This window comes from Botrytis porri, assembly GCF_014898465.1.
Source record: "Botrytis porri strain MUCL 3234 chromosome Unknown BPOR_018, whole genome shotgun sequence".
Taxonomy (NCBI): domain Eukaryota; kingdom Fungi; phylum Ascomycota; class Leotiomycetes; order Helotiales; family Sclerotiniaceae; genus Botrytis; species Botrytis porri.
The window spans coordinates 643,871-661,349 of record NW_024066092.1 but is presented as its reverse complement, the minus strand read 5'-3'; the positions used below and the strand labels follow the sequence as shown (position 1 = coordinate 661,349).

Genomic DNA, 17,479 nt, shown 5'->3' with positions numbered 1-17,479 from the left:
TTAATAAGTAAGATCTTTTTCTTTTATCTTTTGAAAAAGCTATACCCAATCAGATCATTGTATTCATTATATTCTTGCTCAAGAGTATTGATCAATTTTTTGAATATGATATCACTTTATTGATCTATATACTTCAATATTCAATGGCTAAAGTAGATATAAGTAATAAGGTGGTAGAATAAAAAGATCAATTTCCTTCTCAATACAGAAAGCAATCAAACTTTCTATAATATAACTAGAATAATCATTTATAATCAATAATCGAAGCTGATCTCCTAATATTTTTCAAGATTCTAACTCAAAAACCTTATATATTCATTCAAAGTTATAACTATTAGAAGTCTATTCACTATTATTTATTAAGAAATACTAATTTGAAGGAATGTTAGTTGGAATTCATGCAGTATTGGTATTCTAAGCCTTGAAAATGATTATAGAGGGTAAAAAGCCTCTATCTACATTCACACATTTCAATACAGTTATTCACTCTTGTTTTCCCATTGTAACCTTTTAATTCGATTTGAGAGTAGAATCCACAATTATACATATTAATTCTATTTCTCCAACTGTATATCCTATCTCATCTATATTATATATATTCTTAAGTTTATAATATTATTCTTCAATTTATACTTAAAATATTGAAAACCATATTAAAATTGTTTCAAATATAGCTTCTTTATAACTTACAAATTCCAATTTATAAGAATAAATTCCTTTAAGTTTGGGATATCGATCTAAAAACCTATAAATCCATTGTTGATCTATATGATTTAATTGAAAGGATGGAGAGGTAGATAGTGACACAAAAATGACATATTGATTTAGAATTTCTTGGGCCATTTCTTTCAACAACCTAGAAATTGCAGGATATCCAGTAACTATCAATTATAAGATTCATCGTATTAGAGTCTTCTCTTTTATATTGGAAAGTTTTTGAAAGGATTTGTGAGATTGAAAGCATGATTGTTGTCCAGTTATTCGATTTATTAAGGTTAACTTTGGAATTTTAAAATGAATAGCAGCATTTCGAATTGAAGTAAATTGTTTATTTTTTAGACTTTCTATAGCCTTTTGAATATTATCTTCCGATTCACTATGATTTAATGACTTTCGATCCATTATGTGTTGAATAAACGCGTAAAATAAAGAAATGAGGGAGTGATTTTGACCCATATCATGACATGACCCACTTCTAGTCAAGTTACGTTATTTAAATCAAATTCAAAATCATAAATCCAAACAATCCTCCATTCCTCAAAAAATAGAACTCAAGAGTCGATATTACAATGATATAATCAGAGTATCTAGACAAACGAATAATCAAATAAACCATAATACTCTTTTTGAAAGAAAAGATAAAAAGATAAGATTAAGAAAAAAAGTGAGTAAAAGTATATAAGCGAATTTTACTATACTCGTAAGGTTCCTTGTATGAGATCGAGACGAGACGAGTGAAGTGTCGAGATACCTAGGTAATTATCACAGAAATTTTATATCGTATATTATTGTATACTATTCATTCATTTATTCATCAATCCATCATTCATTATACTGGATTTTCATATGGATTTTCATATGGAACTAGGGACCTAGTATACAGATATAGAAATCAATACAAACGCCGAACGCTCTAGTAACTGGGAAAATCTGACTTCTAAGATGGATGTAGAGGAACATAATATATATAGTATATATATTGAACAAAATCTTGCTAGGCTGCCTACTTATCAATCAACGCCCCAGCTCCGAAATATCATGTCAAGATTTTCTTAGATGTGGATGGATGTCTCTAGTAGGTAGGTAGGAAGGTGGGTAGCCATCCAACCCAATTCAAGCTAAGCTAGTTGTTGATGAGAGTTTATGAAGGACAAGTAAAGATTTCTACAGAAAACTTGTCCTCATCATCTTCTATTCCGCTCACCCATGCTCTCCTTTGTACTCCTTACTCCGATCCTGCGCCTTTGTCATTCTCATGTTACCTCCCATAGTTATTTTGTCAGGTCCTCCCATAGTCTTTTCGTCAAGTTTGAAGTTTTTTTTCAGTGTCGAGACCGCCCTTCCTCCGACCTACCGTCATTCATACTCGGAATCTACTTTAGAATAATAATTAACAAGACTAATATAATGATCAAAATCAAAATAATAGTCATCTGCATGTTATCCTTTGCTTTCCTTGCCACGGTCCCCAAATTCTTTCGCGCTTTATCCAGTCTACTCTGATGACGATCCACATGTCTATCCACTTCATCTAACATTTGTACATGTTCATCTAATTCATCACCGATTTGTATACTCAATTCTCTCTGTCGACCAATACTCTCTCCAAGTCTATCGAGCGCCTCGTCTTGTTCAGCAAGCACTTGAGAATGATAAGCGTGTATTTGCTGGTTGTCGAGATGGCTTTGATCTGGGGGACCGGAAGGGTCATCGCGGTAAGGAAAGAGTGCGACGCGGGCAGGATCAGATGCTTCTTGGATGGAGGGAGAGTCGCTGAAACGAACGGATTTGGGGGATGGAGCAACGGCGGAATTGCGGAGAGACTTTTTGAGGAAGGAGGAGGAGGATCCTACGCGGGGACGTTCGGTTGCTCGGGCAAAATCGTTGGAGAGGGAGGGGTCGTTGGGATGTGAGAGGGTGGATGAAGTACTGGCGGTAGGATGACCGAGAAATTGAGAGGCTAGGTCATTGTATTGTGTCCGGAGGGTGTGTTCGGTTTCTTGGAGGGTAAGGGATTGACTAGTAGACTGTTAGCTATGCGATATCATAATATATAATGCACTGCGCAAGAGATATGTGATGCGCAAATGTAGCTCCAAGATCAATTGTATGAAAGGAAATTGCCGGAATTATTTGATAGGCGATTCAAGAGATAGATCTAACATACGATGTCTCTCCTGCTTCCTCTAATCGTATCCTTTCATTCGTTATATTCTCCAAGCCTTCCCGTAACGATTCCAGCGACCGTGAAATATGACCATCTTGAGATGTCGGTTCCAAGTTCAGGGAAATAGCACGTTGTCTCTCCAGTAATGATAATTTTATATGATCCGCCAGTAGAAAGTATTGATTGGGATTGGTAGACATGATCGCGACCTAGATAGTATCAAGATATACGAGCTCCGGAAAGCCGCAGATGGTAGGATTGAGGATGGGATCAAGAGGAGGCAGGCAATGGTAACCTTGGTGAAAGTATCAAATATTGTATTTAAAAGAAGAGTTATGTTGAATTATTCGATTGTTATTATATTTCTTGGTATAATTGACGTTTGTCTGGTTTGCAATACTCGAATGCTCTGGGTAAATTGTCCACCAACCTTTTTCATGGAATTGGATTACTTGGCCAGTCTTATGGTCTCGTCAAACATGATCAGGAATAATGATAAGTTGGTAGCCCAAGGTTTCCTTCTCAAGCAGCCATGATAGTATATCCGATCCGAAGGTTAGCATGACGAGCACGTGAGAGTAATGTAGGGATAAGATAGAGACCAGAGACGCAAATTTGTATCTTCTCAAGCCAAAGACATCCATCCATCCATCTATCCATCCACCATCACCACCAGCATATCCACCACCATACCATACATAGGCATACCTAACCATAACCACCACGATAACAAACAACAACGAACGGTGAAAGGATCAAAAAGAAGTGGTATTAGGATTCATCATAAAAACATCTTGGCCTTTGCAAGACTTCTTTTCTTCTCTTTCCTTTCTTGGATCCCCAGCCTTATCTCCCAAAGTAACCTTACTGTGTAAGATCTTACAACACTCATAATATACATATCTGCGACAATTCCCTTTTCCAATACCTCACGTGGTCCAACATTGTTTGTCATTTTCTTCAAACAGATCCAAAGAGAGCATTTTTCAATGCTTTCAATTCCAAAAAGAACCTTCCTGGCTTCAAATTCTTCCACAATACTTTCAAGTTTAATAGAGATTTGCGTTGCATTTTGATCAATTCTCGATTGATCATTTAATTCATTTGGTCGTCTCCATAGCTGAGTCAACATGCCTCCACCGAATACTCCAACAAATGGAGCTGCTACACCTGTCTCACACATTTCTCGTCCAAACACTCCGCCCAACAATATCTTCATCTTTGAAGGTTACGATCCTGCTACAACTCACATTGGCTTTGCTTACTATCCAACTCAATCCGAAGTTACACAACCCGTTCTTCACGTTCCAAATAATACCCCGGCTTCCAGCATTCATTCTTCGCCCGAAAACTCCTACTATTCACGATCTCGTCGTCCAACTTTACTAGATCGAGGAATTATGGAAGTCATTGGAGAAGAAGAACGGGATCGACGCGATGAAGATACGATCGATTATCGTGCAGTTGACTACGTAAATACTCCCGATCAAAACCTCATATGTCCAATTTGTCGCGTTCCGTTGGTTGATCCAGTCACCATTTATTGCGATCATACATTCTGTAGAGATTGTATTACTCAAGCTTTGGCTGTTACGGAAAAATGTCCCATGGACCGTTATCCAATTGCACGCAGTGATCCACTGCGTCAATCGAATCGAATTATTGTTCAACAGGTCAATGATTTGATGATTGTTTGTCCAAGTTGCGACACTCACCTCCAAAGATCGAAACTTCGCAACCATCTCGCTATTCACTGCAAGGAAGTTGAAATCGCATGTTTGGATCCTGATTGCAAACAACTTATCAAGAGACTTCGTCAACCAAAGGGTTGTCTTCATTATGATTCTTCCTGTCCTTACTGTGACGAGACTTTGCAGGCGAGGGATATGGAAGAACATTGCGAGTCTAAATGCACTTTTCGTCATGTCAACTGTGGTCAATGTGGAGGAGAGATCTTACGCATCAAAGAGTCGGAACATGTTGATCAATGTCCAGAAGGCACTGTCAAATGTCAATGGTCAGAGTTTGGTTGTGATCATGAGTGTAAGAGAAAGGACATTGATGGTCATAAAACCAAGTGCGAGCTTAGGATACTGGGTCCATGGGCAGCAAGAATGCAAGCCGATAACAAAGCCAAGAGTGAGAAGATTGATCGATTTGAGCGTAAGATCAAGCATCTCGAGAATTGTATTAGTGACAATGGAAATTTCGATCGAGCCGACGCGACGGCCCCTTCTCTTGCAGGATTATCAATGACGGACGATTCTTACGAAACACCTAATACTTATCTTCTTTCAGTCGTTGAGTCTCAGCAAAGCAGAATCAATGCTCTTACTGCCAGTATCGCCGAAATGGAAGCTCGTCAAAGTGTTATGCTTTTGAATGAAACTATTCCATTGAAAGATCAAATTGTCGAACTTCGCAATACAATAAGCACACTCAATATGTATGTTCGTTGGCTTTTGAATGTTCGCAGAGGAGAAGGTCAACGACGCAGCTTCGGTAATGGTGCTGGTAGTAGTAGTGGGGGTGGGTCCAGTAGTCCTGATGATAATAATGGTGGTGCAGGACCAAGTTCTGGCGGTACTAGTATTGGAAGACGTTTAAGCGATCATATTAGGGAGGGAGGTACGAAACTTTGAGTTCGTAGATGTACGTGAAGGGACGGTTGGACGGGTGAATGGATAAATGGAACAGCGCATTTGGAGTATGGATGAGCAATGATTGATGAGTAAATGACACTGCATTGTATGGATGGGATTGGGATGGCTGGTAGGATTTATGTTTTTTGCGATTTTCATTTTTGGTTTTGATTCGATGCGAAAGATATCTGGATGAATGGAAGGCGTACTAATAATTGAGTGTGGAAATTTTTGATAATAGGAGTTTTTTTGGATTTTTGTAATTTTAGGAAGGTGGGGGAGTTGATGGACGAGGATGATGGGCGGGGTGGATATGGGATGGGGAATGTTATTGGGGGAGGGGAAGGGAAGGGAAGGGAAGGGGTGGGAGGGGAAAGAGAAGCTTAATGGATATTGGGGAATGGATCAGTTGTTGGTGAAAAATGGAGTGAGACGATCACTGGGCGGAATGACCAAGTCTGCTTGAAGGCTATGTCATGAGAAGTACTTATCTGGTGGAGTAGGTAGTATGTACTCTATTTCCATTAGATTGATCGATTAATCGGTCTTAATTTATGATATAGTGAATGAATGGTTGAACGAGTGGATGAATCCTGATTGTGATATGTTTAGTTACTATACATACATTGCTCACTAGAGACGCAAATGTAAATGGGAATCTTTCGATTTCTTTTCACTATGACGTGCAGATTGGGGGACTGAAATTTGACGATCAAGAGAGTATTGGTATTGGTTATTGGTTTTCCAAATTTGATGGCTTGTATATCTAGTGGGTAGGTGGTTGTTTATTTAGAACTTTGGGATTCGAAATGGATGTTTGTAGGGGGGAAGGTCACGGGGTAGGTTGGTGGATGAGGGATTGATAGAGGATTGAGATGAGGGAAATGAAAACGGGAATGGGAAAGAGTGTAGATGGAGGAGATGAGTGTTTGCACTTTGATTTGATTTGGCTTGGTTTGGTTTCGAGTGTGTGAGTGTGGTGAGGGGTTTGTTGTGGGGTATGGAAATGAATATGGGCAAGGGCAAGGAGAAGGAGAAGGAGGTGTGAACTTGGGAAGAGGGGGGGGGGGTGGGGGGCGGTTGTTGTATTGTATTTTATGGGCTGGGCTGGGCTGGGCTGACTATTTACTTGGTGGAAAGTTGAGAGTGTGATAAGGGGTGGGGTTGAGGGTTGGAACGATATGTAGTAGTAGTAGTAAATTCATAATCGATTCGGTCTATATAGCTATACTAAGACCATGTGATACACCTATATATGGTTTTAATTGAATAAAGTAAATGAAAAAAGAAAATAAAAAATCTATCCTTTTCCGAACTTTCTTATTAAAACCTACAAGCAATCTCTCAAACAATCCTTTCAAATCCTTTGAGTTGTTTATATTGTAAACCTATTATATTCATATTTAAAAACCTTCCTTTTATTAAATCCTCTAATATATTTATAAAAACCTTATACTTTCTATTCTATTATAATAATCCCTCTCTTTCTATTCAACTTTTTTCAAAATATTATAAAAGCTATAGTTAGTTATAATATTATATTCCTTTTAAAAAGTTGTTTTTATCCTTTAATACTTCAAATCCTTTAGGAATCCTGTTATAATCCCTAATCCATCATTTATGAGCCTTATATCTACCTTCTTCTATAGTATATCAATAATATATAATTTCTTCTTAAAATCTAATATCTTTCATTTCTTTTCCTTCTATTAGATTACTTTATTAATATAGAATATAATATATTAAAATTTATTGAATCATTCTATTAATATAGGGGACAAAATTATATTATAGAGCTAGATAATTGAATAAGATCGAAATAATAAATATAATAATATTAGAATACTATTATTTTAGTAATATATACTTTAAATTGAAGAATCATTACTTCTTCAATTATAGTTGATAATATATTATCTATTATATAAAATAGTATCAAAATCGATATTTTATAATAATATTATATATTAATATAAAATGCTATATATCTAAATTAATATATTATAAATGTTTTTCAAAAGATTTAGCTTTTCTTTTCATTATATAAAATAGCTATAAATATATCAATAAAATACCAAATACTATATTAGTATATCTTTTATAAAATATTTCTTAAAAAAAGTAAAGCCTTTTAAAGAATTTTCATTCTTTATTTTCCTATATTCAAGAATCTTCTTTTTTATAATTGAAACCTTTCTATAAAATCTTCAAGTATTAAAAAGTCTGGATTATTATAAGAATCTATAATTTAACCTTTTCCATTGATTATATTCAATATGATAAACCTATTATTAATAATATTGCTATTAATAATTCTAATATAAATATACTAAACCCCTCTCCTCAATATCAACAATAATATCTCTCTAATTCAAATAAATATCAATTCAACGATTTCAAAAGAAGATAAAAAGTGATATTCTAATTTGAATACAATAAAGATTAATAGGTTTTTCCAAGAAAATCTTTCCTTAGTTTTTTCGTGTTTTTCCGAACGATATATATTATCGAGGATATTCGAGGGAAAAGGAGAAATGTGTATAGATGGGAGATGGGAGATATGAGGGGCGGGAGGAGGAGGAGAAGCACATATAAGAAGGAGGAGAGAAATGCGGTAGTTGTTACTAAAGCTGAGTTTCGGGAAGAATTGGAATGCGGTGCAGATGGATTGGTATGTCGGTGGAAATAGAAAGGAAAGGAAAGGAAAAGAAAGGAATAAGGAAAGAGAAGGAAAATGAAGAGCGAAAATCGTCAACTAATTTCTTCTCAAGAATAGATATTCATTTTTTAATTACTTGTAGCTAATGTGATTTATCAGCATGTGGACCATATCATCATGTTAAGGCCACTTCAAAAATACACTAAAATCGAGCTTTTTTTAATATTTATATTTTAATAATTATTTATTCATTTTTCAATTTTTTTTTTGTAAAAAATCATAATAAAAAGGAAATATTTATAATATTTAGGGTTTTTTTAATAATTTATTTTAACTTGAAATCATTATATTTTATATTACAAAAACTCCTTTTCTTTAATAACTTTAATGATAATTCAAATTTTCAAAAAAATAAATAGATAAATCACTTATAATATTAATATATTTTGGATCCATATACTAGATTTTGATAGAATTCTATAGGCTAAGAAAGAAAGTGTATGATTATATATAAATGAATTTCGTACATGAAATAAAGTGGCCTATAAGATGATATGACCTAGATGCTGATCACTACATTAATGAAAAACAAAAAACCCCGTCACTAGATCTTTCACTTATATTCCATGAGTAACGGACCTAGTAATCATAAAACATTACGATATTGTATCTCGCGAGTATACATCCATCTCTCAAACTTCCAAGCCCATTAATTCCTGGATCTCATGTTAAATTATCTACTACCCCTCTGATTTCTCCTTTCTCCCCAACATGAGTGATTCATGAAAGAAGATTTTTGGATATCGAGTCAAGTCAAATATCTATACTTTTTCCTAGGATCCTGAAGATCTGTATTTAGTATTTCTGCTACAATGAAAAATGTCAATCTCAATCCCATCTTCCCTATTATTCTGACTGATCATCACAATGCATTGCATTGCGATACAATGATTGTAATCGTAATCGTAATCATAGCGCCATCAATTCCACTTCCCTTTCTATTCTTCGAAGATGGATTAATCTGTATTCTTGTCTAGATGATGGGATGAATTCTCGTTTTTTGAGTCTATTGATCTCCAACTTCTTCTTCCTCCTCTTCTCTCAAAAAGATCTAGCAATCGGTAAGTAGATGTTTATACTCGGGTCCTGAATTGGAGTACAGTTTCTTGAGTGATTTTGATTCTTCATTTGGTCTGGTCTATGAGTTCGGTTTGTGGGGGTTGTGGAAGTAATAGTAATAGGAAGAGTAGTCTTAGGTGTTGGATTTCGATTTTCGATTTATCTGAAACTGTTGGAACTTGGGGTGATTGCTTGGATTTTTTGAAGGGATGGTTAGGAGGGATGGTTAGGAGGGAGGGGTTGGACGGGAGTAGATGTGACGAGTAGATGTGACGAGTAGGTGTGGAAGTGTAAGTGTGAATAGTTCCGTCTTTGGGGGATTGAGGTGAAGTGATGAGTGATGTCTATTTTTCGGGGATAGTGTTAGGTGAGCAGAAGGATACCGTGGGTTGGGAGATTGACGCGTGGAGTTAAGGAGATGCCGAAATTTGAGGCTTTAATATTGAATGAGAGGTCTGAGCAGTGAGATGTGAAGATGGAGTGGGGTTCGAGAGGGTGTTGCAGAAAGCTTGTCATTTTTGACGGCTGTCTTTGGACTCTGGAAACTATAGAGTGCAAGTTCGGTTCGCTTTCAGTTGTCTAGATCGATTCCTCTTGTGACAGGAGGGGAAAATGTTTCCGACGTAATGGAATCAATGGGTGATATATCAAAATCAGCTGCTTGAATACACACGCCGGATAGTTCTCGAGTGGACAAACCATAGATTACCGCTTTAATTTGATGCCGCCAATATAGAGAATAGACAACGGTACCTTAAATTAAAAAGGAAACCATTTGCCTTGATATGCGCATGTGGTTCTATATTGACTTCGACATATCCTAGCATATGCGAAAACGGTGTTATAGTATCTCGTGTCAAGGAATGGAAATTTGAATGTTTAAGCGGAGAAGGCTGAGTGAAAGGAATGACATGATGTATTTTGAAAGATTTTTGTTCCTCTAATCGCAACTTCTACGCTATCAGCCTCGAGAGTGATGATTGTGCTTCTTTGAAGGTTCACCATAAAGAACAAATGTGATGGTAGTCGCTTTGTGTTTTAAAATGTATTGGCTATGAAACTGATAATACCATCATGCATTGAGACGAAGGCCTGATTCGAGACGCGCGGTCGCTACTCGATTTGCATGGTGACCGGATGTGGTTAGTCTCACCGAGACATGCTGAGTGAGATAAAAACTGCCTCATAGTAGCAGCAATTTGAGTCTTGAGATTTGGATAACATCAAAAGCAAGAATACTACATTCCTTCAAGCTTGCTCCAATTTCTTCTTATCTTTTCCCTAGCCTAGCATTGAGCACTCATTCTCTTCCAGCCGATTTAGACGCCGATGGAGCATTACCCAACCTGCGGAATTCTAAGCGGCTGATAATCCGGGGATCACACCCGCATAATCGCGAATTAATATCCGTAACCTCTTTTATACTGTTTAGGCTTGACAAGTATCTATACCCTAAGAAATTACACAGGCGATAATGCGGGGGTGAAGATCGGACCGCTTGAGTGGGTCAAACTGGTGCCAATACTATTCTAGACACTATCTTTAGCTAATGAAGTGGAGCTGTCCTGCCTCGAGGTATCAAAGTATTTATACCGGGTCTCTTATCTAATTTTCTCGGGAGAAATGTATTTATGACACGTTTTGCTGCTGCCTGCAATGGGAAGAGAATACAATGACGATGTTGGAATAGGAGTGGGATGATCGGAGGAAAAAATGGGTAAAGTCTGGCTTTGAAGAATCTCACTATAAATATTTTCAATGAGAAACTATACTGCTTGGCAGATCATGTTTATGATGCTGCTATATAACGTTGCTACACTGCTCCTTGAACGGATGTAAACAGATAATATCTGTATAACGACTCTGGAATCGGTTACAGAAACTTCGATCAAGACTCGAGAAATGCTGAGTAGAAGCGTCAGACGGCCATTGAACAATATTGTCGATATTGCAGGTCACTGACCTCACGAACAAACAATTGCATATTCTTGCGCGGCCAAGATGCATATATTAGCGGTGTATATATAAAACTCAACAGGAGATCCATTTAAACATTTTTCACTGGCAATATCCCAGAGTTAAAATCGTCCTGCGGGAACAACTATGTTTTTGACATACAGCTAGTGGAGTAGCGACAGAGCGTATCCAGAGACTAGGCAGAATTCTCAAGGCTGATTTGGAGCTGGAGAGTGGGATCAGTAAAGTTTCGAGAAATTGGAGTTTTGATATGAGGTTAAATTTGGAGTACTGTACGATCTTCGAAGGATTCGAGGATCATCGTCTCGGGTAAGACATCAGGATAGCACCTGGTCTTGAAACCATAGCTTTTTTTGCTTACTGTATTCTTTTTATCGAACCTAGCGTTTGTCGAGACATCTCGAATTTCAACAAGGCAGTGTTGCACTGTTGTTGTTATACCCTAGTTGAAGGATTCGAAGATTGCTTAAAAAAGTTAAGCCTCATGGGGCTGGGCTAGGACAACGTGGATTGCCTTACAGAATAAGCATGAACATATGAAGAATGGGCCCGCCAGCTCAAATTCAGGAGGAAAATACAGTCATGATATTGAAACGTAGGAAGAGGGTGAAGGTGACTTAATACATTGGTATCTTAAGCTTTAACTTGGCTCTGTGAAAATCTTTATGTGAATTGAGAATTTTTTGAGAAAATGGGGTTGTCAACAGGAGAGAGAAGCGGTTCCATACAAATTGAGTGGATCACGTGTTCCCTCATTTAAACTTTTACCGCTAGGTCCCTTGGTACTAGACGATCTGTCTGCTATCTCACAGCAAGCAACATAAACAACACAACATAAGCAAGCTGGTAAACAAGCTCAATGAACCTCAAGAACCACCATGCGCCAGGTGTTGTTTAGTGGAGAGATCGTACGCCAGAAACCAACCACCAACGGTTATTTCGGTGGTGGGAATGGTGGATGTTTGTTCGAATGTTGGTTGGCCGTTGGCTCAAAATTTAAGGTGCAGGCACCTTACTCTAGCAGTAATTGGAGCTTACCCAGGAGAATCATTCTCATACGTCCATTCGTATGGAAGAGCTCACAGCCCAATTAGTTGACAATCGCTTGGACATACTAGGTCTTACAATATGATCGTGTACAGATCTATATTCGGGTACTTTAGCATTGTGTCATTACTATGCTAATCTTCCTCAACTTTATTCATTCAGCCGACCTGGATAGGAAGATATAACGGAATAGATACCCTGATAGATATGGATCTAACTGTGGATATGCGGCGCAGAATGATATGCAAACAAGGCTTATAGGGCCAAAGAAGCCAATACGCTGCCTTGCCTAGTATCCACCGCCTTCAATCTCACCTGTTCACGTAAAGATATCTTGAAGTGAGCAGGGGAGCGGCGCAAACAATAAGTATAATCCTCTGTTGCATCCATACAATGTAAGCTTTTCTTTATTATATTGTTGGTTTCTTTTTGTGTTACTTTCGTCAAACATTGAAAGATTGTGCAATATAGTGATAATGGAGGGGTCAACGGCGAGAATGAATTCCACTTGTATATCCGGTGGACAACCAGTAGTTATTCAAGATGCAGCTTCGTGGAATACTACCGGATGTCCAAAGGGCTTTTACTGTGAGTAAAAGAACAAACCTGGGTGTTCAATTGGCACCAGAAGAAACTAATATCATTCTCTTTTGCAGGTCCAAATAATACTCTTACAAATCTACCAGAATACTGTCCTCCAACTCCGCTTTGTCAAATACTGAGGTTCTCAGGAGGAGCATGTATACCAACCATGGGGACTTACGAACCTTCACTTTGTCCAGCCGGATATTTTTGTCCAGAGCCAGGAAAGCTCCAAAATCCATGTCCAGCGGGATCTTATTGTCGCGCAGGATCAGCCTTACCAACGAAATGCGCAATTAGCTCGAGATGCCTGGAGAAAAGCGTTAGAGATATGAATCTTGTTCCGGTGGCTATTTTAATTGTTGTGGATGTGGTAATGTTAATTGGAGCACTGGGTATAACTTTGAAACGAAAATTCAGCAATAGAGTTCGGTATCATTCGAAGGAGAAGCGGTCGAATAGGAAGACGTACACAAAGCCAGGAATGTTCCGAGGAAGAGAGTATATTCGAATCCATGACGAGCAACTACAGGCAGCCCGAGAACAAAGCGACATTGCTTTGGAAGAGAGGATTATGAACCTTCAGCGAAGACCTACCGGATTTGAGGAATTGGGTAATTTGGACGAGGAATTCTTATATGATGGTCAGAATGTGGGGGAGGAGCAAGTTATGAATACTGATTTACAACTGTTTGTTCAATCTTTGTCGAGATGCTTCGGAGGAAGTAAATTCGGATTATCATTCGAATTCGAGGATCTGAAATTCCACCCACCGAAGGCACCGAAGCCTATTCTTTCACAAGTTTCAGGTTTGATTGACGCGGGAAGTTTATGGGGAGTAATGGGTGCTTCAGGAGCTGGAAAATGTAATTTTCATCAATACTCTTTTACGTGAATTCGAAGCTAACGAGGAAATAGCTACTTTTGTAAATGTTCTCATGGGTAAAACGAAAAACACTGGTGGAGTTACTAAAGTTAATGGCGTTGCTGGTGACATCTCGAAGTAAGTTCTTCCGCCGATGGTAGATCACAGCAACTAACAATCACAGGTACAAGAAAATCATTGGATACGTACCCCAAGACGATATTGTTCTTCCAGAACTTACTGTCCGGGAAAATATCCTCCATTCTGCTAGAATCAGGCTACCATGTACATGGAAAGAGGGCGAGATTCAACATCATGTTGATGTCTTACTTGCTTGTCTTCAATTGTCTCACGTAAAGGATTCATTAGTAGGTAGTACTGCTGCTCCAGTCATTTCAGGTGGTCAAAGAAAAAGAGTTAGTATCGGTATGGAATTAGCAGCTGCACCTATGTATGTTTTCAGCCCAAATTTTCTCATTTCTTAACTCACATTCTTGCCAGGGCTCTTTTTCTCGACGAACCCACTTCCGGACTAGATGCAACAGCCGCAAACTCTATCATGAAAACCCTCAAAGCTCTCTCTCGTCTTGGTATGACCATCGTAACTATTATTCATCAACCGCGACAAGAAATCTTTGAATCTCTCGATAGCCTTGTACTCCTCGGTGCAGGTCGAATGATTTACTTAGGACCTCAAGTAGGCATGAAGCCTCATTTCGAACGCCTTGGTTTCAAATTCCCCAACCATGGTAATCCTTCCGATGTTATGGGTGATATCATTGCCGGTGAAGGTCGTCTCTACAAACGCACTGGAGATGCTAGTATCCAACCTCTCATAGAGCATTGGCAAAATCATCCAGATAGCCCATTCAAAGATGTAAAAGGTCCTGGTGTCTCAATAGGCGAATCGAACGCTCTTGCCTCGACCATCAAAACTCGTGGTACATACTGGTATCGACAAATTTGGTTTTGTTTCCAACGTTCGCTCGTTCAACAATATCGTATGAAAGAGTCGTTTTACTTTGAGTTAGGCGTTGGTGCCGCCTCAGGTTTCTTAATCGGTCTCGCGGAACTCAATCAAAAAGGTGCAAATTTCCGTGGTATCTTCAACGAACCATATGAAATGCTTTCTTCATCAATCGACTACAACTCTGTTCCTCAAATGGCACTTCTCGTCGGTCTAGCTATTGGTCTCACTGCTTCAGCACCAGGAGTAAAAGTCTTCGGTGAGGAAAAATTGGTTTATTGGAGAGAAGCTGCAGCCGGACACAATCGCTTCGCGTATTACGTCGGAAAAGTTATCTCGACTATGCCACGAATGATTCTTGCAAATTTTCATTTCACAGTATTTTTTGCGTTCATGACTACACCGGTCATTAGCTGGATGGATATGTTCGCCGCCAATCTCCTCTATTTCTGGTGTATATACGGTCTCGCATCCTGCGTCTCTATGGTTACCCGTCGTGAAGACGGACCTCTTCTTGCAGTTATGGCATCTCTTATCGTTGGTGTGCTGAATGGTATGTCGCCTTCTCTTAAGAGAGTACGAAGCTGGCATTTGATATGGCTCTGGAGATCAACTCCGGGCACGTGGTTGGCGGAGGGATATTTCACGCAGAATATTACTCCGATGGATTATCTGTATGATATTGAGACCGCCAAGGATGCGGTCGGGTATGATTTGGATCACTTTACTATGGATATGCTTATGCTGCTTGCGTTGGGCGCGGCGTATAGAGTTATTGCATTTGTGGGGCTGAGACGGATGTATAGACATAAACAGAGATAGAGGGTTGGATTTGAGAGAGTGTGGTTGTGGATAAGAGATAGTTATGAATTGGAATACATATATCTGGGAGTTTTGGCGCGAACAATCGAAAATACGTATTGTATTGAGTACTAGAGTACTAGGATCTTGGAATTTTAGAATACCCTTTCTTTTGGAGGTGTGTTGGTACAAATGTATTGTATAATGAGCAGTACTTTATTCGAGAAATGACGTGATCGAATTCTGGAAAATTGCTAGAGGAGAAAGAAAAGAAATAATTTAGCTTCATTATCATTTTTCTTGGTGGCAAAATATCCGGTAGTCCTGGATGCAGATTCTGAAACCCAGAATTTCTGGCCTTCCTATGCTTTCGTTTCATATAGTTATTTATGGACATCTCTTCTTTTCTTTTGGCTTGGGGTTATGTAATCATCTCATAAACTCAGATACTATTTCCATCGATGATCAAGAGATTGCAAGAACGCAAGAGCCTTCAGGGGAAGATTTTCCTTTTTACAAGCCGGTTTTTGGACCAGATCTTGAGAGCTAATCTATGCCGTCTTGTTCCACTTCCACTTCACCACCACACAATACCCACCGTTGTTTGTTTTGATTATTGTCAATCTCCTATACTGTTGGATCAACCCAAAATTGATCATTACTTCTCTTCTCTTCTTTTCTTCTCTCATCTTGACGAGAAGATATATAGTGTAGAATGTACAGTTATCTACAGGAGGTTGTAGATATGCTAAAGAGTTGGGAAAACACATGAGCTGAGCTGTGTGTGATCCTATTGCAACTCTATTCTTCTGTCGGGGACTTAAGGATTGGGGATTGAGGACAGAGGAGGGGGATTTTGTAGTAGTTGTTTATGAAAGTTCTTGAGAGATGGGTTGTGAAGAATGATATTGTGGACCTCAGCAGTTTGAGCTTAGAGTGAATTGATAGGTCATTTGGCGAGGAAGATGTGGGCTGGAATTGCTGTTGTTGTTTTTGTTATGGTAATATTAGAGGGGTTATGGTATTATGGATGTTTCTGTAGATGGTGCATAGGAAACAGAACTAGGGATACAAGAGTACTTTGACGTTCTGGCGTTTTGATTAGAATATAATTTGTTCACGGGGGTAGCTGTGTAGATTACAATGCATGATCGGGTATGGGTATAACTGATATCTTTTTTTTTTTTTTAGTTATGTGTCGTATTTCGTTGATATTTAGTCATTGCCGTATTTCCTGACATGCAATGTCAATATCTTCCTTCTATCTTGAATCTATTTATATGTTAAGAAAGCGGGTATCCCGGTGAATCTAGCATCATTTAATTTAAGAAAAGACCAGAGAAGTAATTCGTTTATTCTCACAAACTTTTAAAGGTGGCTATGGTGATTCGATTTACCCTCGATGCTTCTTCTTTGGAATGTAAGGAGTTTATATAGAAAACATGTTGAGTTCGTCAAGCTGCATAAGCGGGGTATGTAGGCGAATAAGATGTTGTTTGAGTGTATGATGTATGTATCACTGCTCTCACACTTAATCGTCTGGTATACTGAGTTCATCAGATCTACTCCTCAAATTTCGCATCTCACCTGTCTCTAGGAGGAACTAGTTTCCTCTCCGATTTCAGTTCAATGAGATAGGTTATCCTTTTTTACCTTTGTCACAATGCTCGAATGTGCTTGGATTCTTCATAATCTCCAGTACGGAGAGGAAGACAATTATCTGGCTTGGCGTGAAAGATCGAACGTGGCCAGCGACTCTAGACTTGGACTTTATGATTATTTGGACTCAAGTTTGGTACATCGCTGTTGATCCAATCTTATTTTCTTCATTTGCTTCCAGTTGTTGTCGTTTGTAATTAACTCATCCTCCCATTTCCCCCCTCAAATCCGATATTATTTCTTTACGCCTTCTTGTTGAGTCTAAGCCCATTTT

General features: G+C 38.3%; 3 protein-coding genes across 3 annotated transcripts; 2 read left to right on the top strand and 1 right to left on the bottom strand.

Moving 5' to 3' along the window:
* Positions 1 to 2,093: 2,093 nt before the first annotated feature.
* On the bottom strand, positions 2,094 to 3,087 carry EAF01_010933 (uncharacterized protein; the record flags this gene model as incomplete). The annotated part of the gene is made up of 2 exons (XM_038919190.1): positions 2,094 to 2,739; positions 2,888 to 3,087. The coding sequence occupies 2 exons, from the start codon at positions 3,085 to 3,087 to the stop codon at positions 2,094 to 2,096; spliced, it is 846 nt and encodes a 281-aa protein (XP_038765473.1).
* A 930-nt stretch (positions 3,088 to 4,017) lies between these two features.
* Positions 4,018 to 5,529, top strand: EAF01_010932 (uncharacterized protein; the record flags this gene model as incomplete). The annotated part of the gene is made up of 1 exon (XM_038919189.1): positions 4,018 to 5,529. One exon carries the CDS (start codon positions 4,018 to 4,020, stop codon positions 5,527 to 5,529), a length of 1,512 nt encoding a protein of 503 aa, XP_038765472.1.
* Positions 5,530 to 12,807: 7,278 nt separating this feature from the next.
* On the top strand, positions 12,808 to 15,567 carry EAF01_010931 (uncharacterized protein; the record flags this gene model as incomplete). Its single annotated transcript, XM_038919188.1, has 5 exons — positions 12,808 to 12,919; positions 12,988 to 13,779; positions 13,832 to 13,916; positions 13,963 to 14,229; positions 14,280 to 15,567. 5 exons carry the CDS (start codon positions 12,808 to 12,810, stop codon positions 15,565 to 15,567), a joined length of 2,544 nt encoding a protein of 847 aa, XP_038765471.1.
* Between the last annotated feature and the right edge of the window lie 1,912 nt (positions 15,568 to 17,479).